This window comes from Macaca fascicularis, chromosome 18 (genome assembly GCF_037993035.2).
Source record: "Macaca fascicularis isolate 582-1 chromosome 18, T2T-MFA8v1.1".
NCBI lineage: Eukaryota > Metazoa > Chordata > Mammalia > Primates > Cercopithecidae > Macaca > Macaca fascicularis.
Genome location: NC_088392.1, coordinates 56,190,256 through 56,216,514, shown reverse-complemented (window position 1 = coordinate 56,216,514; position 26,259 = coordinate 56,190,256). Strand labels below are relative to the sequence as shown.

At 35.3% G+C, this 26,259-nt stretch overlaps 1 protein-coding gene across 2 annotated transcripts in view; it reads left to right on the top strand.

The window, feature by feature from the left end:
- ASXL3 (ASXL transcriptional regulator 3) overlaps positions 1-26,259 on the top strand; it is a 176,265-nt gene that overhangs the window by 52,470 nt on the left and 97,536 nt on the right. For both annotated transcript variants that reach the window (XM_065533939.2, XM_065533938.2), the window contains exons 3-4: positions 14,639-14,747; positions 16,022-16,130. In XM_065533939.2, coding sequence (XP_065390011.1) covers positions 14,639-14,747; positions 16,022-16,130 — 218 coding nt within the window. The remainder of the gene's footprint in view (positions 1-14,638; positions 14,748-16,021; positions 16,131-26,259) is intronic.

Sequence of the window (26,259 nt, the reverse complement as noted above, 5' to 3'; positions counted from 1 at the left end):
TTGCATACTAAGTTTGGGGAAGGGAAGGGTGCTTAAATTCACTGCTCTTTCTATTTATACATCCTTTCCAAAGCCTTTTGTTTCCATGAGAGGACTTACTTTGAAATTGGTCCTTTTGTAAAGTTTGTTTTTACTTCATAATTTTATCTGTATTTTACATATATATATTTCATATCACCTTAAATAATTATGATGTTTGAATTTCACAAAACTTACAGTTTATTATAGAAACCTACGGCTTTTTTTTTCTAGAAAGCTATGTTTTAAAAAATATATTTCTATGGTAGCACTTCTAATCAAAATGGAAACCACCACTGGACAAAGCACCTTGAGAATATAGGTGGATAAAGAAAGAGGAGGAAGGGACAGGAGAAAGAAGCTAAATTAAATTGGCACTTGTCTTGTGTTATGAATGCCAGTCTTAACACTAGTGGTTAGGTTAGTTATTTTTAGACATTTCCTTTATCAAACATTTAAAGGTAAAATTTTTCCCATAGCCAGAAAAAATGCTGACCTGAATTCTTTTGACATTCTGCTGATCAAGGAATTTCAGATGAGTAGTACCAGAATTTTCTGGAGAGAAAGGGGTAGGAGGATGAATCAAAAATTAGGTAATGAACAAGGGAACTGTGCTGTTTTTTTCCTGAACCATAGAAAACAATTACAAATGATAACTTTTTCTTCAACATGTAATATGCTTTTCTTCAACATGTGATTTTTTTACACGTTGAAAATAATTTTTTCTTTAACATGTACTATGTGTTTTATGTTGAGAAAGATAGAGACGCAATTGAAATGTAAATATGAAAAGTCATACCATTAGAAAAAAATTAGAAAAAATTTAAATGTAACATTTAAATCCACCTCTGACAGGGAAATAACTTTTCACAGTTAGAAGCTGTAAAATAAGCCACAAAGGAAAAGATGGAGATAATTGGCTATATAACATTTTATATGTTGCATATGAAAAACAAAACATTAAGTCACAATCAAACCATGGAGAAAATATTTTTAGTTAATATGCTAGAGGTATTATATAAAGAGATTATTAAAACAACAAGAAAAAACAATAACCCTCTAGCATCATGGTCAAAGGACATGAACAGCAGAGGACCTCCAATGCATAAAACTAAGGAATAAACAAATATGTGGATAAGCATTCAGTCTTACTAATAATCCTAAAAATCAGAGTTAAAGCAACCCTTGAGAATTGTTTTATGGTTCCCTAATAAATTAATCAGTCTTTGCATTTCATTCTTGACTCCAAGTGATGCGTCTTGCTTATATACTGCTGGTGAGAATGTAAACCAAAACAACACATTGAAAAGTCAGTTGGCATTATTCACAAAGGTCATTGAATAACCCATATCTCATAAATTAATAATGCCACTCTACAAACCTAACATGAAGTATTCTTGATTATAAGAAAAGAATATAATATGCATTAAGATATTCATATCAGTGCTAGTTTAATTGTAATTAAAGGACAGTTTAAATGTTCCCTACTGATATCAGTGACTCTCAAATTTGGTTGCACATTTGAATCATTTGGAATGATTTAGGAAAACACTGACACCTCAACCCCACCCAGATATTTTTACTTAATAAGTGTAAAGTTGGCCCTGAAATTTGCATTTTTAAAAATTTCCCTAAAATTGTAACATACAGCCAGGTTGAGGACCACTAACTTGAAACAAGTTCACAGAATATTTTAAACCATTTGATGTGATATTTTTGATAGGTTTGTGATAGTATGTAAAAGGATATAATAAATATTGTTATTCAGCATTTAAATAAATAATAACTTTAGAATGGAAAGAATTAGGCTGGAAGAAAGTTTACATAGTGCTTAGAGTTATATTCAGGAGTTGGTATTTTGAGTGATTTTTCTCATCTTTTCTTCAATTTGCGTTTAGTAATGTTCTTGTTTTACCAAGAAGAAACTGTATTTAAAGGAATGGTTCCTTCTGGCCAGGTCTCCCAGATAGCTTCCTACTTACAGGTTATTTCTACCTATGAGTAGAGAGATTTATTCTGGCTTATAAAACAATTATATACTGATGCTAGAGTATACATCATATTATAATAAAATTCTTATAGGATTTTTTTCCTTTCTTTGATCTTATTAATATTTTCTCATACAGTTTTCTGAAGTTTGGAATATAATGAACTCACATCAGTCATTTTTCTCTTATTACTCTACAACTGTGTTAATCACTTGTCACCATTTTCTAAATACTGTCTATACTGGTAGCTGCCCCAGTGTTTATCCTGAACACCACCATTAACTCTCTGATGCATGTACATATCTGAATTTTGGATGCATGCTTTTAAATCACTGAGTCCAGAACTAAATTCATCATACCGTCAAGCTAATCTCTTCTGTATTATCCATCTTAATTATACCACCATTCATCTCTAGTTCTCAGTCCTAAGCTCCTTCTCCTTTTATCTCATACATTTTGTCAGTGTCTTTGTCCAAAAAACAACAAGAAAAAACAGCCTACTGTTTTGTTTTGCTTTTGTCTTAGCATGTATTTCTTGACTTTATTCACATTGCTGCCTACCATTAGTTCTCTGACAAAGCTTGCTCCATCTTCCCTGCAGGCCAGTCCTGCAGACTTCTAACTGGTCTGTCTTCTAGGTGTATCTCAGTTTAAATCTATCTTTGTGCTAGTAAATGGACAAGAGCACTTTCCTTGTTAAAGTCCTCTGGGGCTCTCTGTCATCTCCTGCATGAAGAATAAGCTCTTTGCCATGGCATTTAAACTGTGGAACCAAATGTCATGCGCCATGAAGTGGTGTGGACCTTCCCTTTGGAATCTGATTCCTATCCTATTCTCTCTTTTACTCCCCACTCTGGAATCATGTTCCTGCACACCACATTCATTTCTGTCCGTTTGTGCTGCCCTCATGCTTCTCCTCCCACGTGGAATGGCCTCTTCATCTCCACTCCTCGAGTGAAAATTTAAAGATTGATACTATCCATCATTAAGTAGTTACTCTCATTAGAAGGTAATTTGGAAGTAGCTATTAAAATTTTCAAAGCACTCTTCCAACTGGAAGTACAATCTTTTTATCTATTGTAGGGAGATGGTTGTACATACACAAAGGGAACACTATATAAAAGTCTTAATTGTAGCACTTTTTTCATGGATGAAATTAAATGCAAACTAAGTGTTCTGTAATAAGGAAATACTTATACAAAATTATGATAGAGTACATATATTTTATAGACTCTTAAGAACATTACATGAATATTAAAAACATCCAAAATCTTATAATTAAACTAATTTGCATTTTTGATATGTTACTTTTTGGTAATGTCAAATTACATTAATGCCTTATACATCTTATCAATTTTCCACTATTTGTAAGCAGAATATACACTTACAAAAAAATTCATGCAGGGCGTGGTGGCTCATGCCTGTAATCCCAGCACTTTGAGAGACCGAGGAGGGCGGATCATGTGGTCAGGAGATTGGGACCATCCTGGCCAACGTAGTGAAACCCCGTCTCTACTAAAATGCAAAAAAAAAAAAAATAATAAATAAATAAAATTAACTGGGCGTGGTGGCGTGCGCCTGTAGTCCTGGCTACTCGGGAGGCTGAGGCAGGTGAATCACTTGAATCTGGGAGGCAGAGGTTGCAGTGAGCTAGGATCACGCCACTGCTTTCCAGCCTGATGACAGAGCAAGACTCCATCTCAAAAAAAAAAAAAAAAAAAAAAAAAATTCAAGTAACAATAAAGTAAAATGTTAAAACACTAAATTCTATAGAATATTAAGAGCAAAAATTGTTTTCATTTGTATTGAAAATAAATGTAAAAATCTAAACCATAAAGTTGAGTATATTCATAGATAGGAATGTAAATACAAAAATATCTGGAAGAAATCATGATTGACCTTCTGAGGCAGTGGATGGGATTGAGGGGAGTTAGGAGGACTTTTAACTGGGTATAATGATGTACTTTTACACTTTCCATGTAATTACATTTGCTTGCATGAAAACGTTAATTGAATCAAGGGAAGTATCTGATAGAATTAGAAAAAACTCACATTGTGAGGAAAAAAATAATGAAGCTTTTTTTTTCTGCTTTGAAAATACAGCAGAGTACCCACGTTCCAACAAACAGTAGCTGGAATTAGCAGTTGTGGACTGCTTGTGGCATAGTTGCTTCTTTTTTTATATATATATAAAGTCTAACAGAAAAAGCTGAAGTTGCTTTGATTTCCTCTTCTTTCTCCTCAGAAACAACAATGTCATAGATTTGCTGGGTATAGTCATAGTTCAGGATTTATACTTTTATTACGAATCTATAGGAGAAGTATATCTAAATCTGTAGCCATAACCTATTGAACATTTAAGTTATTTACAGTTTATTTTTCCTATAACTAATAATGTCTTTTTGTGAAAGTATGTGTTTTTCTAGGGTCTGTACCAAAAAGTGGATTGCTGATCTGTAGAGCATGCACAGTTTTTTAAAAAACTGGATCTTGCCAAATGCCTTTCCAAATTGGTTATATCAGTTTATGCTCTCACTGGAGTATTTAATATTTCCCATTTCTGGATGTCCTCAGCCAACACATGGAATTGTCAAGCTTGAAATTTTGTTTTCTGTAAATGGTAAAATGTTAGCTTGTCAACAAGCCCCTGAATGTGTTCTGAGTGCTCAAATCTCACAAGGCACTATGAGGTGAACACAAAGAATCTTTATTTAAGTCAGAGTCCTCAAGGAGCTTGTTGCTGTCAAGCAGTGTGGTGGTAGACTGCAAAGAACTAAATGCTACAATAGTAGCATGGGCTGTAATGCCTTTGGAAGTGCAGAGAACATCATTGTGGACTGCAGAGGTGATTAGTAGCTTTTAGGAGGTGAAGGTGAGGGGATCTTGACGAATGAGTAGGAAGAGAGGAGAGCTGTGGGCATTGAGGGAGAGAGAAACATGCTGAGAGGCAGCCTGATTGGAATGGACTTCAGAAAGCTAATAGTCGAACTATTACTAATTGCCCTTAAAACCTTAACCAGAAATGGATTAATAGAGCCTCAAAACGCATGTATTTTAAACTCATTATTTTATGGCTAAGTAAATGAGGCCTAGAAAAATAGTCAGCTTGTACAAGTCATATAGGCTCTCTCTTCGGCGTCCAAAATAAAACTAGTTAGAGACTTATTGGCTTATTTAACTTGGACGTCTATCAGGTTGATCTTCAACATGACCAGACAATGCAGGAGTTCCCATGATCTTTTCTCCTGTTTTCTTTCCCTGCTTTACTCTGCTTTCCTCTGGTTAGCTTTATCCCCTTCAGACCCTGGCCTTGTGGAGGCAGAGATAGGCACCAGCTTTTCCCTTTTATGTCTTTATAGCTAATGTTATTACTGAAAGATAATTTATATTCTTTCCTTTTTTTTCTGTATCCGTTTTTGAAAAGATACTCAAACTTCCACCAGCTTACCAGTTTCTGTGACCAAGTAGATAGTTTAATCTGGCCAGCCTTACTGGTGGGGAAATCAATCCTATTTTTTCGATGGATACTGGAATCACATCATTATGAAAGGGAGAGTCCCTAAAAGAAAAGAATGCAGGGTGTGCGAATGTAAGATGGCCACTGCAGCCTTTTGGTGTGTAGAGTCCTTCACAGACATGATTGCATCTATGAATTTAGAAAGAATTTTGGTGATGCTCATTGCATGTCTTTTATGTCTACACATCCATGATTGTAATAGCTTTTATTGCAGTGATTAAATTTATTTCAAGAAACAACTTTCGAGTACATTGGTATTGCTTGTCAGGCAATATAAAAATAAATATGTCTATCTCCTGTGGAATTTTCAAACTTGTTGGAAGTAGTAAGGGCAGGAAAGTTAAAGATGTAAACAATTTTCAAAGAAAATAAACCATGAAAGATATGAAAAGTATTGTGATTGTTCTAGAGGAATGGGGATATCCTAGGTTGTAAAAGTCTTCCCCATACAGATGGTAGCCAGAGCAGACATGGGAAACTGTAGAAGGTTGGTGATTTACTGAGTTGGATTGGATTATAGGAGAGTGTTCTGAGAGTTAGAGAAGATGAAAATGAGGTAGATGGCAACTGTGTTGTAGATGACCCTAATGCTGGCCTGAGGACTTTGTGCCTCCTTTGGTGGGCAGTGAAAACCACTGATTCAACAATAGTGAATGGCATGGCTAAGAAGCAATCTGAGCAGTGTTTCTGTTGTTGTTTTAAAATAAGAAAATTATCTGGCACCGGTGTATAGGATGAATTGGACTTGGGAGTTGAAGCAGGGAGACCAGTTAGAGATTATAGAATTGTCTTGTGAATGAGGTAAATATTTTTTGAAATAGAATGTAATAAAGTAAACATGTAAGGTTTCAGGTGAACTTAGTTGGGGCTTTGTGATGCATCAGTCATGGGATGGGTACTGGAGGAGGAAGATTATACCCATGGCTGAGTGAGGCTGGTGGGGATCAGGAGGAAGATCTGCTCTGAGGAGATGTGTGAGATGATTTTCATGTTATACATGGCATCTGTTGGGTAATATAATGCAGGTTGAGTTTCCCTTATTCAGAATGTTTGGGACCAGAAGTTTCTTGGATTTTTGACTTTTTAAAATTTTTGAATATTTGTGTTATACCAGTTGAGCATCTCAAACCTAAAAATTTGAAATCCTAAAAGGTCCCATGGCTGTTTCCTTTGAGCATCATGTCGATGCTCAAAAAGTTTCAGATTCTGGAGCATTTCCAATTTTCAGATTTGGGCTGCTCAACCTGTATTGCAAATACATAGTATTTTTAAGTACATAGAGATACTGTTTGTAAATTTTCAATGCTATTTACACTTCCTGGATGTGTTTTTCAATTTTATACACTTATACAGGGAATATAATAATCACACTGTATTTTTCACAGAAAAAGAGCTTTTGCACACTTTTGAAGTAATCTTTTAACATTTGCTTAGTAAAATTAAACATTCCTGGGAGTGCTGACTGCTAGGCGCTTTATTCCTAGTTATCCTAATCATGTAAATATGGTATAACATTTCTCTAAGTATATTTTTTGGCATGCCATGATAGGAGATGTTGTTTAATCTTATGGTGGAGAGGATTCTTTTATTGTATATAATCAGGAAACACAGAATTAAATAGGATTTTTCAGAGACTTCAATAATACTTATTAATGTATTTGATGAGTTTGCAAAAGGAGAATGCAACATACATTTCCCAAACACATTTGAGAATGTTTCTGAGCAGCACTTGGGACAGATATCCCACAGAACAGATTCTGGAAATGGTAGAGTATTAGCTATTGCTAATACAATGGGTGAGAATGAGTAGCTGCAGGTTGAATATAGAAACTTACATTTTGGTATGAAACTACCTCATACCAGATATAATTACAGTGTCTATTCTTTTAATATATGAAATTTACTGTTTTATTTTGTAAGATATAGTTTTTGACCTAATTGGAAATAACTTTTTTGAGCTTGCAGGGCTAGGGAAATAGGATAAAAGTCCTGAAGAGCCACCTATGGCCATGGGTTGACTGCCTCTGCATAGGAGTCAATGGCATGATATATTTGTACATGATCACATCTCAGTCATCTCCTTGGAATAAACTAAGGATAACATTTAAATTCCAAATGGTTTTCTCTTGTTTGCAACATGCCTCAAGGCTGCCTTTCTGCTGAGTCCCCTGTCATTTCATATGTATTCAGAAAATTTAGTTCAGTTCAGTCTACGTTTCTATTATGTGCAAAACACTGTTGGAGTACAAATTTATTTCAAGATCAGCTTGACATACATACGTAGTGTGCTCAATAAATGTTTGCTCAGTAGAAGGATTGTGTTTTCTCTTAATGACACAGTTTGATAAAGAGGCATCTCAATTATGGATCTGAATTCTCTACCACACATATATGTATATATGTGCATGCGTATTTTTTTTTTGTGTGTGTGTGTACCTCTTGTGTGTGTATATATCTTATTTATGGTTTATATATATATATATTTATCAAATACACAGATATATATATTTGTGGAGATAGGGTCTCACCGTGTTGCCCAGACTAGTCTCAAATTCCTGACCTCAAGTCAGTCTTTTGCCTTTGCCACACATAATGTTGGGATTACGGGCATCAGCCACCATGCCCGGCCTCTATCATATTTTCTTTAAGTTTCTTCTTCCTTTGTTTTCATTGGTGACATTATCAGAGGAAGATAACCAACAGTGTCATCTTCTGCAGCCTAGTTCTTTATATTTGAAATCTACTCTGGATAAGTCATTGCTATATGCAGTATTGAAAATGAAGTAGGTCACCTTATCATTTAGCAGCATGTGGCTTTAAAAATGTATTTCCTCAAAGTGCTAAATATTTGCTTAAGTGTTTAAGTTAGATTAAATGGAGGAGGCAGTTCTATGGAGAGAGAATGTGAGATAGTGGGAAGAGCACAGACTTTGGAATCAGATTATAATTTAGATTTCAGCTGTATCACTTAGTTGTTATCTGACTTCAGTAAGATTCCTCGTCTCTGAATCTCAGTCATGTCTGTAAAACTGGGAATCATGCTTACATTTTGGGGTGGCCATGAGGAATATAGATAATAGTTGTGAAAGCCCAGGCACATTATAGATGCCCAATAAATGATAACTATAGTAATAGATGTGTTGCTATCATTCTTCTCCCTGTCCCCTTTCTAAGTTATCAGTTACTTTTAATACTATCCACATGTGAGAGACTATGGACGAGCTGTGTACACATGCCCATGTCTTCACTTATTTTTGATACTGAGATGAAAATGAAATTAGAAATTTAAATGTTTTTAAAAATTAAAATATTACCTGAGCCAATTCTTCAAACAAGCTGTGAAATATTAATTTCTTTCCATTTGTCATTCTTTTTACATTTAGATGTTGGTTACTATGGTTAGTAGTGGTAGTATTAAGAAAATAAGACAATTTTTGAACACTTACCACATACCAGACACAGTTCTAAGTGCTTTATATATTGTAACTCATTTAATCTTCGGATTAGTTCTCTAGGACAGAGTGAGTTTTATTCTCCACATTTTAGATCGAGGGACCTGTGACCTAGAGAAGTTAAGTCCAACATGACTCAGCTCGTTGAACTCAGGCTGACTGGTTCCAGAGCCTGCAGTCTTCCTCGCTGTTCACCACTGCCTTCCCCAGCATAGGGGTGGTAATACAGCATGTCATGACATACGTCGTCGTAGAAGAACAGCTGTCAGTGTCTAGGTGTGTATGTGGCATGTTCTTTACTAGATGTCTATAATTAAAGATAACCACCTCACCTCCTGTTTTAGTTAGGGTCTTTGAAAATTATGATATAGATCGTATGTTTTGGTTTATACTTATATAGGGATATTTCTTAATTTCCCTCTAGATCCTGCTTTAAAGTACTACTAAGCAAATGTTTGTCCTTGTATTAATGTTTTGGAATTTTTGATTCCTAAAACAGTAGGTCCATTTAGTGAGTGTGACTGTATGAATCGCTATAGTCTACCTAATGATATCTTGATGGGTTTTTAATAGGATAAGGGTTCTAAATTCAAATGTCTATCTCTCATTTGTTGTACAGAGAGACATGTTCATGCCAACCAGAGATACACATCGAGGTCTGGAGTTCACAGTTCTTTCTCTAAATTTTTATAGTGTACAGCATATATTATTTGATAATTATTTTTTGTCTCAACCCCTCCTGATAAAAAGAGTAACAAGGCTGCATTTGAACATTACTCTAGAGACCTATTGAATATTGAAAACCACATGGATATCCTCACATAGCAAATCACAAAATATCTTCCTTTGAAATGTGACCCATCTCTGATTTGATGGGTTATTCCCATTTATGTTTATATTTTCTGAGTCTTTGTTATTCCTCTGTTAGTGCACAATAAAAGCTTTCATTAGTGATTGTAGAGAGACCATGAAGTCTGCAACACTGTTTCTTCACTATCCAATTTGAGGCTTAGAATAGAACATTTTGTATTGGAATTATTCAGATAACTTATATAACTACATATATTACATACATATAGATATCATTCAGGTAACATATATAAAGGACTCTAAATTTTAAAGTTTTATTTTCAGTCATTTTAGAGAGTTTCTTATTGATAGTAATATTTCCCAAGAGTAATAAGTTCATTTGGCCTTGATTTTTCTAGGGTAGTTTGTTATCATCTAGGTTACTGAGTTGTCAATTGACATACGCTGGGTTACTATGTCTGTTTAGGAACCATCCCCATTCTTCTCCACTAGTAGGTACATGCCCATTAAATAAATAAATTTAAGGGTACATTATTAATTTTTTAATATCTAAAAAACATTTTTTGAAGTATATGCAGAATTTAGTCTACAAATTCTAAACAGTTTTCACAAAGTGAACACAGATACTGTATCAAGAATTAGAATATTACCTGCACCCGAGACCCACCTAACTTACTCTTAAAATATCTTCTTTATATTTTCTCAAAGCTAATATTTGAAGTGCTTGAAAGAAGCGATTATTAATTTTTTTGAAAGAATGAGCATATAATTGTTTATATTAATTTGTATTAATAGTACTTAGCACAGTAACTAATTATGACGTTTAATAACTGCTTGAGTTTGTTGAGTTTTTATGCTTTTGTTGCACTGGACTAATTTTTTTACATTCCCATATTTTAAAAATGAGATTAAAAGAAATGTTTGCAGGAAATAGATTACATCTGAAATTTTTATTAAGACGTAACATTAATATAATAAAATAGTTTAATATTTGTATTACTTAAATATTATAAATCATTATGTTATATGTAAAGGAATAATGGCTCACAATTATATTTTCTTTGTCATGCCTGCAAATAGTCTTCCAATTGCATTCCCCAGGTATTCTGTCTGGTTTTTAAAATTATTTAATAGATAGGCCTTTCATTCCTTTCACTAAGTATTCACTATCGGTAAAATTGTGTGTGTTCCATCAGCAATTTGATAATATAAAGCGATAGTTTTTCTGTATTTCACACAGCACTGGGCTCTGTAAAGCATCTCTAGGGGTTCTTTGATGTCTAGACAGTTTAAATTATGCCTGCTCCCTTGCCTCCAAATTCCACCCCTGTTCTGCTTCAGGGGTTGTGGGAAATGAAAACAAACCAGAAGGGTCCACAGCCTTAGAGTCCAGGGGGAAAAACAAACAAGTAGAATAAGCTGTATATCTACCCTGGCAGGTGTGTAGGAAAGGGCCCAATTATAGGGGATGGGATAAAGAAAAGAATTGGGGACAAATATTGTCCTGCTTATTTATTTCTAGTTATATTTATTATATGGAAATACATGGGCTTTGTGAACAAAATGAAAACATCATAGAAGTATTAGGGGAAAAAAATCAAAGTCACCTTTCAGCCCAGTGCCCCAGTTTTTTTTTTTCCCCAGCCTCCCCATAGGCAGCCAAATTTGACTTTGGTGGGTTTCCTGTGCATTGTCCTATTTGTTGAAATGGTAAGATGAAGAATTGTGTTTTAAGTTGGAAAACTAACTTTTTGTTTTCTTCCTTTCTTTTTGTTTTCCTTCTATAAATCGGGATATCGCGGTTTTTCCAATTCGTCTTGTTAGAAAGTAAGTAAATTTGAAATTTCAGAGATTTTTACATTAAAACTTTGATGTTTTATTATTTCATATATACACACATATAGTTACGGGATTTCAGACCTCTGAATTCCGACTGAGGTGATGAGCTTTTGCATTAACTGTGAAGAAAATTTTGTTGAATAAATTAAAAAGAAGAACCATTACATAGAAGGCGATCAGTTCTATCTAAGAATACAAACTTTTATAGCATGTACATCTGCCTCGTTTTTTTACCCACAGTTAATCTTTATGTTGAAGATATATATATGTATATACAATATATAGTATACATGCCAGTTCTATTTTTTCTGAATATAAAAATAATAAAATGACATGAGACTTTTGTTTATTTCTGTTCAATAGCAGTTAAGACGTTTCTGCAGCAAATGTAGTCTAAGTTTTCTGTGGTTGGTGGAATTGCTGAGGATGACAGCAGTAAGGAAATGGTGTGAAATGTTTCTGAAATACATTTTCCTGTGTATATTTTACGCTAGATGAATCAGTTACCTTTTAGCAAGCATTTAGCTCTTTTGATGTGTCTTTTTCATTGTTTTTAAATAAAATGGACCTGGATAACTAGTTTTTCCATCATAAAGTGTGCTTAGAACTAAGTGACTAATCAGTGAGTGATTTTAGTGGTGAAATTTGCATTTGATTACAAATTGTTTTCTAATGCAAATGTTGTATAGTTTTGAAATAAAACAAGTTTCTTTTGGGAAAGATTTATAGAAATTGCAATAGTCATTGAGACTTTGGAGATGTTGTGATTGTGAATTACATATTTTTAAATTTTTCCATAGTAAATCTTGTGTTTATTGAGTTACTAAAAAGTGTCATTTAATAATGTATTCATGCTTAATAGAGCTTATTATTTGTAGAAAACTGGGTGCTTATCACATATATTTGCAGCAAGCACAGCATTAAATTGCTATTTAATAGCCAATTTATCTTCTACAATTATCTTTAGCTTGCTATACCTTAAAAAGGAAATGTAAATTATAGTCATGTTACATTTGTTTTGTACTTAGTCATTGCCTTTAAATCTGTATTATTATTTAACGTGCTGAATCTGAGTTCTTGGACTCATATGGATTAGGGCCTTAGGAATAAAGAGAAGAAACAGCATTGTGAGGTTTCATATTAGGTGAACAGTTTTATTAAGTTATATTTTTAAAATTCTACATTGTGTCATTTTTATGTATTGGATTCTGTTTTACTTGCTGTGTTAACATCATCTTGCCAAGTCCCTATGGAAAGTCTGTATTTCTGACAGTTCCACTAAATTAAAACTCCAAAAATCTGGCATAATCATTCTTAGCTTCAAATTTTCTATGCTTTTGTCTGAAGAGTATAATGTAAAAATATGTATTTGCAGTGTTCAGTATAACATGTATTGCGTGATTTATTTGGAATTGATTCATGGAAAGACATTTCTGGGGAGATGAATATATTTTACTTTATAGGTATGCCTGGGCCCACTCTAAATGTGAGAAAAATCTTTTGTGAGAGAAAATAATGAAATGAGGTCTGCAAAGTTGTAGGAGCTTCATAAGGAAAGATATTACCTAAACACAACATTATTTCCATGTGTACTTTAATGTTACAACCGCATTGTTCTGTGACTGAATTTATATTGATTCTTGTTTCCTATCAAATTCAATGGAGTCATATTTATATGTTGGCAAAGAGAAGCTGCTTCCTAAAATAATTGTCTTTGTAGGATGATAATACTTAAAAATTCTTATGACCATGATGCATATGTATGCTGCCTTGCTATTAAGTGTGTTCTGGCAATTCGGCATATTTGACTTTTGCATTTTACTGGTGAGTTTTCATATAAGAGGTTTGATAGTCTTGGTCTTTAGAAAACTTTTAATTAGGAGCACAAATTATGTTTTTACCCTCAAAATTTAAAGTTAGAATTCGGAACTTATTAATTCAAAGTTTGAAAGCTTCATATCCTAAAGGCTGTATTGTCTCAGAATATGAATTAAATACCCATAATTCCTCAGAAGCATGTGAGGGTAGTGGGGGTAGGGCTTTTAACTAAAGTTGGTTTGACCAGATATTGATGTTTTGGCATTTTAGGAAGTAAAATGTATATAGGTGTATAATTTAAAAAGGCAATAATTGTAGCTCTAAATTCTAGCTTCTAAATAATTAGTTTGCAATCAAAAATTTGTTCTGAATTCTACCCCAGGAAATACATATGTACTTTATATTTTATAAGCATCATTCAAGTATATGAACTCATTCTAATAATGTTTATACATATGTCCTTTGATATTTAGTTTAATGCTGTTTGATTTCTTTAAAAAGTGATCTTATATTTCAATCACTTGCATGTTTACTACAGAATTCTGTTAGCTGGACAGAATTTCCCAATACATATTTCTTTGACATATCTAACTGAGAAAAGGATGTCATTGTAGAGGCTGTATCAGAGATCTAAACACATATGTACATTCTTATTTTGCCATGTGAGAAATGCAGTCCTGTGAGTAACTTAAATACTTATAATTTCAAATCAGTTCTTCCCTGGTTTATTATTCTTTTGTTGCTTTTAAACCTATGGGATGGAGCTGCTCTTGAACTTGGTGGGTTTTTTTTTTTTTTTTTTTTTTTTTGATCATTCAAGTGCAACCATCAAGTTGTCTGTAATATTTAAAAGCTAAGGCTTCATGGTGTTATTTGTAAAATAACACCACATAAGTATTTGGGCTTTGGTGTCTGTAAAATACAGTATTGGTTACTCTATGAATAAAAGCGTAATTTCAATTCAAGAGACTTTTGCCTGAAGCCTTATAAGACAGATGCATCTGATTAACTTTGGTAAAACTGGACTGGCCCTTTATTGTAATGTAGATGTTTTCAGGGTTGGGAGGGTATTTTTAAAAGGCATGCAAAGAGGTCTTTTTTTTTTTTTTTGAGAGAGAGAGAGAGACTCAGAGAACAGTTTTGCAATAGAAGCTGTACCTCAAACTGCTTCATTTTTGCACACTTTTATTTTCTAGTGGAACCTCTCCATTAGCCTGTCTGAATGCAATGCTTCACACTAACACTCGAATAGGGGATGGAACATTCTTCAAAATCCCTGGAAAGTCAGGCCTGTATGCTCTCAAAGTAAGTTGCATTGTTCTGCATATTGTTATTACTATGTATCATGCATTTTTTCAGACATGTGAAGGTAAACAAAATTAGATTTGGATGAAGAGTAGAAGAATGACTCCTATGCCTTTTAAATGTTTACAGATGTCTTAAAAATGATTTCATATTAAGAATAAACAATGACATTTTTCTTTAAGTAAAGCATATCTGTGGTTTCACTCCATGACATATGGTAATGGTGAATAGTTGTGGCTTCCTTAAAATTCTTGATTCCTTAAAATTTATGGGGAGGAGTGTCATGGGTCATCGGCCAGGAGTTTAAGATGATCAGAGTTACCATGGACTCTTTGACTTAATGACCGTCAGTTGATACACAGGCTTCACACCTGTAGACCCTTATCGTTTATAAAAATAAGACATTTATTCATTTTGCTTGAAAACATTGAATTGAATCTAATATTCAATTTTAAATGGGGATCTCAAGGAAGTTTTACTAATGCACACTTGTATGAGAAGAAGAGAGAAATAAAAGCTTCAGATAACTGAGTCTTAATTATTTTAGTATAATTTTTTTAAAGGCATTCCCATTTTTATCTAGGGGAAATGCCACCTGAAATGCAAAATTCCAGAAGACAAAAGCTTATAGTCTACAAATCGTTGTGTAACTTGGAATAAGTAAATTCGTTGTGTTATTTCTTAGAAATTAGAAAGAAGTTTCTGCCTTAATAAGTCATGGATTATATTTAAAGTTCATTAACTACATATAAGGTGTTTTTTTGTTTTGTTTTGTTTTGTTTTTTATGTCAAAAGTTATACCTAGACAACAAAGCAAGGATTCTTCTTTAGCTACTAAGCATCAGGCTGTGGTCCACCGTGTGTGTTTCAGAAAATAACACCGGTTAGTTAATCAGAAAGACTTGTAATTTTTCCATTGCTCTTTGTAGCAAGTTGGGTATTTAAGTAACTGATTAAAATTCTGAGTTGGTAAGCCATTTCTTTACATGAGGAAAAATGTAGAATTGAAAAAAAAATGGAAACAACATATGTCAAAAGGAAACTTTTTTTGGGTATAGATTTTAAAAGTTTATCCAAAAAAAAAATCAACAGTAGCAATGGGCTTTACCCATTTTTTTTTTTAACCCAAGAATGATTTTACATTAAAAGGTAAATTAGTATGGAAATGTTAAATCACAAATAACTGATCATACTTAGGATTCTGCAAGTATTTTGAATGTTTTTAGTTGCTAATACATCTTCTCCATAAATCATCACTTTTCAAAATAATATAGAAAGAGGAGTCGTCATGCCCAGCAGATGGCACGTTGGATTTAGTCTGTGAATCTGAATTGGATGGTACAGATATGGCCGAGGCAAATGCCCGTGGAGAAGAAAATGGAGGTAAGTGTGATGAATTCCAAAATATAATCCCTTGTTCTCTTAAAAATTATATAGAATGCCAATGATTCATTAATTGAATTGCCCACCATTATCAATACAGTTGTCTTCCAAATTTTTACCCCCGAGATTTATCAAGGTGTTTTGATTCAAAAAGGATAGCATCTAAAAGAAGTATATAGTTCTTTGCTTTTGTTGTTTTTTAACAGTACATATTTCCCTGAATAATTTTCTTAAATACTTCTTTAAGTATCCGTATATTTCTCCTGCAAAGTGAGAGGGTTACTGGGGGTACTAGTGGTTTCATTCTTACGGGAGAATTGAGAATGCTAATGTTTTATTTCTGATTGTGCTGATTTTTTCCTGTAATCACAAGTAGTTTTATAATAGCTTTGTTCCTTGGTTTGTCTTTTGCAAATGAAGCTCAGTGTTACCATTCCTCACAGTGAAAAGAGGGCCAAATAAGATATTTTCTTGTTAGACACTTTTGAGAAGCGAGTGACCCTTCCAGAATTTTAAGGGGGGGCATTTTCCACCTCTGAATTTTATCCTCTGAATTTTACATGTGAACTTATTTTTATCTTCCTCAAGACAATTATATTGTGATTCTTTTGGTGTACATAATTCTGCACTGCAATTTTGGCAAATCTTTGTCCCACAATAGCTGCAGTGCTTTCTTCTACTGTACCCACTGGTTCCACAAAGGGACCCAGATCATGATTTGAGAGAAAACTGTGTAATTAAAGTCTCTGTCGGTAGACTCATAGGAATCAGTAAATTACCTTTAAACAAACAAACCTTAAAGGATGTTTGCAGAAATATCGTATTTCAGTAATAACCCAAAGTCATTCATTTTATTAATGGCCATGGAGTCCCTTTGTTTGTCCTCTGCATGCTCACTGAATGCTCTTGCTATTTAAACTTGTGTGCTGATAGACCCTGTAAGACTGATACTGCTTCAGTTCCTTTCTGATCTGTAGCAAAGCTTGTGAATTTAATATAGGAAAAACACAGCTTATTGTCCTAAGGAAATTACAAGAATGGCTGCAGACTGCTTTATGGATGTTTTACTTTTCATCTGACTTGTTGTCCCTATTCCCAGGCTTTTTGAGCATCCCCCCAATTGTTGTGGTAATGGTGTGAACCTTGGCTGGTCCTTGTGATTAGAGAGGGGAAAAGGCAGAGAATCACAGTAATTTCTGGCTTTCAAAAAGGGGAGGTGAGTGGGGCATACTTTTCCCTTTCAGGAGGGTGAAGGAGAATCTTATTACAGTTGCTCCTAGTGTGGCGCTCGTGCCTGGGTGAGTGCTTGTGTGCTCTCTCAACATATATACGGAGCTTCTTTCACGTGCCAAGTACTATTCTTGACATTGCAGTTACAGTGGCGAAAAACAAAAGCAAATTTCTCGTGAAGCTTATTTTCTTTGAGAGAGAGAAAATAAGCAAAATCAATATCTAAAATGTATAGCTTATTCAGTGGTGACAAGTGATACAGGGCAAAATAAGGGAGTGGGGGAGGAGGGGAGAGGGTTACATTTTGGAAACACCTGAGGAGCATGAGAGAACAGGCGTTCAGGGGAGAGAACTCCAGGTAGAGGGAACAGCAATACAAAGGCATTGAGGCAGGAGACTGTCTGAAATATTCCGGAGACAGCAAGAGGCTGGTGTGGCTGTGAGGCCAAAATGAACAAGGGAGAGTATGGTAAGAAACAAAGCCAGGGAAGTTATGGGGGCCAAGTTATATGGTGCCTTGATGCTGGCTTTTGTTTTGAGTGAGAAATTAAGCCATTGTAGAGTTTTGAGCTAGAAAGGCAATGGCCACATGTAGGTTTTAGCAGGATCACTAACTATGAAAAAGATACGAGAACAAGGAAGAAAACAAGGACACCCATTAGAAAGCTATTGTCATAATCTAGAGGAGAGGTGTTGTTGATTTGAAGGCAGGTAGTAGCAGTGGATGAGATGAAAAGTGATTGGATTCTGGTAGATCCGACAGAAGCTGCTGACAGATAAATGTGAGTGTGAGATAGAGAAAGGAGTTGGGGATGACTCCAGAGTTTGAGTATGTGAGCGTGTTGAACAATAGCACTGTCCTTAGTTTAGATGGAAGAATCTTCAAGGGAACCAGTTAAGGGCAAGGGTGTTGTTGATCAGGAGCTCAGTTCTGGACATGAGATTATTTTTCAATATCTAGATGGATGTCGTAAGTAACTGATTTTATCTGTCTGAAATTTGTGGGAAAGATCCTTGTTGGAGATACTGATTTGGAAGTGGCCAGTTTATAGATGGTAGTTAAAGACGGGAAACTGGATGACATTACCAAGGAACTGAAGGTAAATAGAAAAGAAAAAATGCCCAAAGACTGAGCTCAGGGGCACTTGAATTTTAAGAGCTTGGAGAGAGTGTAGAAAACAGTGAGACTGAAGGTAAATGGACACGGTAAGATTTTCTGTCCTGGAAACCGAATGAAGAAAGTATTTCTGAGGGTGAAGCGACTCAAATGTGTCAATGCTTTTGATAATGTGAATTCATGATGAAGATTAGGAAATTACCACTGGATTTACCTTTATGAGGGTATTGATGAACTTGACAATGGTAATTTTTTGTGGAATCGTAAGACCATAGCTTGAATAAAGTGGGTTCAAGAGAATGGGAGGAGATAAATTAGAGACCACAAGTGTAGACAATTCTTTCAAGGAATTTTGAGGTCAAGGGAAGGAATGGAATGGGAAAATGACTGGAAAGAAAAGGATCATGAGACAGTTTAAAAAATGGGAAATGGTTATTAGAAAATTATTCACTAATGGGAATATTTCAGTTGAGGAAAATTGATAATGTGGCAGGGGTGTTCTGTTGTCATGCCTTGCTTAGATGAGGGAGAATGGGACCTATTCAGCAAATGGAAAGATTGGTCTTAGCAAGAGATGTAGACAGGTGCTCTAAAGGAGGCAGTAGGAAAAGCGAGGGTATTTCAGTAGAAGTGAAGGTAGGCGAGTACATGTGGAAGGGGCTTGTAGAAGTGTGGCTGCTGTGTGTGTTATTTTTCTCAGCGAAATAGAAAACAAGTCCATCAGTTAAGGGTGAGAATAGGGGAGGTAGTTTTGTAGACTTAAGGAAAAGATACAAAATATTTGTCTGAGAGAGTCTGACAGCATTAAGGACATTCTTAAGGTTATTCATCCTGAATTTACTAAGAGACCAGCCTACATGGTTGTCCATTTTTCTCCAGTCATGTTCAGGACCACTCTACAAGCGCAGAGGAGGTGTATAGTGACTGACCCTGGGGTTTTGCCAAATGTGATGATGAAGCAAGCAAGAAAGAAAGGAGTTAAGGGTATATGAAGTGGAGTAATGAAGGCAAATGTCCATAGAATTTTTTTTTTTTTTTTTTGAGACAGTCTCGCTCTGTCGCCCAGGCTGGAGTGCAGTGGCCGGATCTCAGCTCACTGCAAGCTCCGCCTCCCGGGTTTACGCCATTCTCCTGTCTCACCCTCCTGAGTAGCTGGGACTACAGGCGTCTGCCACCTCGCACGGCTAGATTTTTGTGTTTTTTTAGTAGACATGGGGTTTCACCGTGTTAGTCAGGATGGTCTCGATCTCCTGATCTTGTGATCCGCCTGTCTCGGCCTCCCAAAGTGCTGGGATTACAGGCTTGAGCCACCACGCCCGGCCGTCCATAGAATTTAAGCCGATGTGGAGGTGACTGAAGGATAGTGTGAAGAAGGAAGTCTCATTGGTGTGAAAAGATTGTCTGATTTGGTGTGCTAAAGGAAATGAGTTGGAAGTGTAAGTGATGTGAGAGTAGAATGCATGGATTGAATTTAGGATACTATTATGGGATGTATTTTCTGAGCTGATAAGAAAGAAGGGGGTTAGGTTTCAGGCTATCAAGAGTGTGTAGGCCATGTGTGCACTCAAGAGTTGCCTGGATGAGGTGGCATCAGTGGTTGAAATTCAGCACCCCTCCATTTGCCCAGCCTAGTGCTGTGGGATGGGACTGGGTCCACCTGGAAAAAAGATTGCCTTTTCCTTTTTGCACAAAGATGTTTTAAAGGCTGGTGGTGACCCTTGCATAAGATATTAGAGAATCATCAGCATGGATATTGAAACAAACAATTATAGTAGAACTAACATTGACAGGATGTCATATTAGCAGCTAACATATTCAAAAAATGAAAAATAATCAAGAATTGGCAGATAAGTACAGTAGGTTGAATAGTTAGTAATATAGTCTGATGACATGAGATACAATGCTGGGGGCATCATAGGAACCAGGGAGGGAGAATGTTTTGGAGGGAACAGTGAGGGGAATATAGGTCACTTATTCTTTCTAGGCCCAGTGGTACAAGAGGTGTAGAAAAGAAAAAGGCTACCACCTGAGAGCATTCCAGAGGAGCCAGTGTCCTGGCTGGGAAGACAGCCAGATTTTATATATTAAGAAGTAGAGGGAGTTTTCAGAGAAAATATGGAGGCTGCAGGAGATTTTGATAATGACTAATCCTAAATTCCAGAGAAACCATGGGAGTTTAGTAGCTGAGAAAGGGTGACAGATAGCATGAAAGCACTCGGCCAATAGTGAAGCCAAAGCAGGGATAAGCAAACTTCCCTCATGTAAAATGTGAGTAGGCGCTTCACCAAATAACACATACCCAAACATTTCCAGCTAATGTGACACAAATTAGATTTCCTGACCTCTTCTTTGAAGTTGCATTCAGGAAATAACTTTGGGAAATCACTGAAAGAATAGTAAATAGCTTATTTCCTTGAGTATTCCTTGACTTGCTCACTTTTGCATCTTATTGCAAACCACAATTGCATCTCCATGTAAGTACCCTGTACCTCTGGGTATAGCTTATTAATCTAGCCTCAGGACACATTTTCAAACCTAGATATTGAAAATGTATTGAGTACTTTTATTTTTACCTGTGAGGAAACAAACTTAGATTAAATGTGCCATCCAAATTGCAAGCCCAGGTGTGACACCAAAGGCCAGGCTCTCCTTACTCTGATACCTTGCCTGGAACCACAGGGAACGCTTACTAGCCAGTCATCACTGGTACAGTTTGCCTTTCCAACGTTAGTACACATCTATTATGATCCTAAAATTAAGACATTGACAAAGAGGAACCCCTGGCTTATCCCAATAAAGTAGTGGCATACCACATGATTTCTTGATTTCTTGCAATTCAGTGATAAATGTCAGGAAACTCTGCTTTAGGTGATTTCCTTGCTTACTCTGTTTCTAATATATATTTGAACCAAAAGTTAGAATGAATATACTTTCCACACTTCCCTACAGCTGTACAAATAAACTTTGAAAATGTGATCAGAGAGAGGAGGTCGGGTGTATGAGTAGATGTGTGTGTGAGGGAGCAAGAGAGAGGGGTGTGGGAGGGAAAAGTAGGGAAGGAGGGAGAAAGGGAGTGGGGGATGACTACATCATCTGTTTTGCTATTTTGTTCATCTTTCCTTCTTATATTCATCCTTTGGGATGAAAGACTGGGGAGTATTGAGAAGAATATTAACCATCAATTTGTAACATACCCTTGATGCGTTGAAAGAATAAGCCTCTGCTGCCATAGTGTTATATCAGATTGACAACTATTTATTGGCACTTGCTGTACCATTTAGGGGATAAGCATAGAAGTATTTGAGAAGAAAGTATTTTGTAAAAACTGACAAGAAAGAAATTTTAGCAGTTCGATTCCAGTCATTAACACTTGAGTCCTTAGGCAGAATTAAGATAATGATTATAATACTTTAGTCCTCTTCTTGGAATCAACTGGGCAGGGAAATATTCCTTTAAAATGGGAGATGTGTTGCCAAGGTACTTTGTTACAAGGTTTTGTTGCAAAATTTTACAATGTAGGAAAAGTGGTATATTATTAATTGTGGAATTTACAAGACAGAGAACTATGTTTATGTGTTTCTCTGACTTCTGAATAGTCTCTCAAGTTAATAAGAATTAGACTTGAGAATGTAAACTGTTGACATTTTAAAAGCTAAACTTTAGAGATCAGAGAGTGATTTAGGTGAATTACTCGATATATCTGTGTTGACAACCCATGACCATTTATGCCTGTATAAGTATAAATCTGTGTCACCCAAATAAAATATTATAAATTTTATGGTCTATTTTAGTCAGAGATTTATGGGTATGTTTGTGTCTGAGTTGTTTTCTGAGCATAATACATTGATATATCATGAGTTTCCTAACACATATTAAGTTGACCCACAATGTGTTGCTGGTCTGCAGAATTCATACATATTTTATGTGAAATGATACCATCAATAGGCAGTCTTCACCCTCTTCATCCTCTATAAATTGTTATTAACAATTTACTAAGTTTCTCTTTTTGTGGCCCTAATATAGTTCATGCTTAAAATCAACAGTAACCATCCTATATATTTCTTTTTAAATGAGGAAACTAGAGATTGTACACATTTCATTCACAGAGATCAAAAAAGGTTCTGCTTGCTCTTAACCCTAATGACTTTCAGGGAGGAAGCAGCACTCTAGCAAGAGAATTAGTATTTTAAAAGTCTCTGTTGGGGGGGAAAGAAAAAAAAAAAAGAATCTTATGTTTTAGACTTTAAATCCCAGGGCAAATAATGATTCCAACATTTGAAGAATTTTATGGAGTCCTTTTTCATTATTCTTTATGGCCAGTTTTATAAGTAGGTTTCTGATTGTGTGATTCTTGGCAGAGTTGTGTTAACTTAATGAAACGTTACTCAGCTCACTCTTTGTTTTCATTGGCTCAGAGGATACAGTTTGAGGGGTCTTTTATCAAAAGTGAAAAGTGTGTTAAGGAGGCCTGAAGTGTGAATATAATCTCAATTGAGACATCAGTTACATGCAGATGAGAAGCTTCATGGAGAAATTGGGGCATACATTAAAAAGGTCCAGACACCCTGGGGAGTAGTCACACTGACAGCTCATGAAGCGGTTTTATACAAGACTACAAAAAAGGAAAATGAGGGTGACCGTGGAGTTGTGCAGGGAGTGTTTTGAGTAACTTTGGAAGATGTTGCTCACCTACTCAGTGTCGGTTGGTATTCCTGGTCTCGTTTTGCTGGAGGTTTTACAGTAACTTGCCTGTGAATGCTCCAGTGTAGTTTTACATTGGATGGTGTGTGTCTGCATCTTTGTGTTCAGGAGGTTGGGGGTAGGAGAGCGCCAACAGGCTTCTACATGATCATGGAGAAAGGTAACACAGCGTAACCAGCTACCCGGCAGCCATTCCTAAGAATCTTGCAGGTGACAGGAAGGATATTCCTTCTATGCCTGAACCAGTTCCCCTAATTTTGGGGGGTTAAGCTAATTTGTCTTTCATTCAACAGCTCTGTATTTTAGGCAACAGCTTTGTTAGCTCATGGAGACACCTGCTCTACATTGGTGGTCTACAGAAACTTAAGTATGTGAAAATTATGTTGTTTTAGTTACACATTGAAGAAAACACAGAGGAAAGCGAATAATCTTCAGAGTCAGAAATGACCACTGGCAGGATATAGAACTTCCACTGCCCCCTCTTTCTCCTCCTTTCTTTTATCCCAGCCCCCAGATTATACAGTTCACAAGAAGCATGAGGAACTTCAAAAGATCCTGAAGCCCTAGTTCCTCTCTCCTACCAGTGTTTTTCTTAAACCAGTCAATTGAAGTAGACAATGTTCTACTAGTATATGATCAGGTAGATAGAAATCACACAGTCACCTTTATACTTCTCCCTGTGTTCTTGATAACTTTTATAGAGAAGAATTTTTTCTTTATGTTGAAATCTTTTATGCTTTTAATTAAACTAATTTCCTTCTTTTTTATTTTTTCTGTGCTCTGATGATAAACAGATGGTCACCCCTTCATCTTAACTTCTCTAAACGACTTATCCCAACTCTTTCAAACATTATTTACAGATACTTTTCATTTCTTTTATCTTTTAGAGACCTCTTTTTCTTACGTATTTCCTCTTGAACTGTGAACTTCATTCTTGTCTAAATGGATTTTGGTCAGTTTTAACAGTCCAGAGTCATATAGGAAAAAGTTTTCTTTTTAAGTGCGACAAAGTGACCCATTTAAGCATACTTTCACCTCTCTTCTTGAATTGTGAGAGAAATATTTCATAATATACAGATCGAGAACAGAATATGATCTCAAAACAACAAACTCCTCAAATAAAAACAGAATTGAAGGTATTCCCTCAATTATCCATCTTAACTAGCCAATACTCTGTTTGATTTATATAATCTGTCACTGTACATATGAACAAAACACTCATGTTCTTTAAAAAAAGTACTTTTTCATTGATGCCAGATAATTCACTCTCACTTTTCTTTACAGTTATATTGTATAAACATTTCTCAAACTGCCTTCTGGATAGCTAACCTGATTCCCCTTTATCGTACATTGGAGTTCATAGTTTATATGGTAAAGTATGAAGTAATTAGTAGTGATGCCCATGAATGAAACACTTAACCTTAACCTGTACCAACCTTTTGCTGATCTCCTTCCTGTCCACTTTTTTCTGTTTCTCATTTTCTAGGCTGATTGCTTTATTTCTCTGCAGATGTTTCAGAAACCTGATGCAGTGTGGAAGATCACAGGGGTTATACCAGTATAAAATAAGTAGCCTCTGATGTTATTTTTCCCACACAAACAGCATATAGTATTATTAATCTCCATTACCCTGTGAGCAAAATCCTTGTTGGTTCTATGGTAGGAGGAGGTTAGGTGGCTAAAGACTGATAACTACAATATATGCTTTTCCTACTAAATGTATTTATTTTTTGGTTTGAGTTTTCTCTCTTCTGTGTTTAAGGAGATATTTTTATGAATATCCAGAGATAACAGTATAACTAAATTGGCCTGGCTGGTAAATTGAGTGCTTGTAGAAGAGATTCTTATAGCTACATCTTTAGTGTATACAATGGTCTTCCTAGTTACCTTTGGAGCTTCAGTGTTCTAATCAAAATGTTTGTGAACCATTTGTAGCCATTGTAATGAGATGGTGGCATATCCATTTCTGTGGCAGGTGAATGGCATTTGCACCATATGATATCAGCCACCCAAATCACTAAGGTCTCTGGCATGATGACATTTCGCAGCAGCATGTTCTCACTGATATATAGTTGGTATAATTATTATCTGGTTCAACATTCCTCTTGGTTTATTTTGCTCTTTTTTTCTGAAAATCTCTTCTGAAGAAGAGGCTTCATTGGGCTAATGAAGTAGGTTATAAAATATAGTAATCATTCCAGTTATATTAGGTATATTTCATTATAGAAGATATTCTAAATATTATCAAGAGCATCAGTGCTTATAATTTTTAGACTCCTGTCCTCTGAAAGGGTCTTAGGAAAAAGTTGCTGTTCCCATTATTTTATTGCTAGTATTACTAGCAATTTATTAATCTATTTAATTACTAACTTTTCTTGGCAACTTATATCCTTTGGATTTTCTTTTAATGTAACAAGGAAATTTGCTTAAACCCAAATACCTATACCTGTATTGAAACAAATGTTTTTAGAAAAGGCAATTCTGCGTAGGCCGAATGCAAAAAGGATTTTAAAAATGGAGTTCAGGAATGATTTAATTGGAGTCAGATAGTTTTCCCTGTTCAAGTCTTTTTAACAATTTGTAGCATGTATTTTCTGGCTGTATATATCCGAAATATATGATTTACACAATTTCAAATGTAAATACTGTACATAAAACAAAGCATAACCCAAGCATAAACTTTTGTGATTATTTGCCATTTGGGGATATTTCTGAATTGTCTGCTTGTTGATCTTTCAAAACAAATTTGTTATTGTTTAGTTTTCATCCGTGGTTTTCCTCAGGTAGAATTAATGGTCTATTGTTCATTGAAAACAGTTTTTAAAAATCCTTATGGCCTCCAACTCAGGTATTGGATCTTTTTCACTGTTTTTCCCCCAGCATCTTATACAGTGATTGGCATGAGGGAAAGTACTCAATAAGAGTTGTGCAATTGAATGAATGATTAATCAATAAACCAATAAACTTCCTCTAAGACCCAGCCCTCTGTTCAGATTTTATTGACTTCTAACAGTGTACCCACAGTGTTATTCCTAATATACTATGTATCCTTTGAGTTAAATTTTTTATTCATTTAAGTTT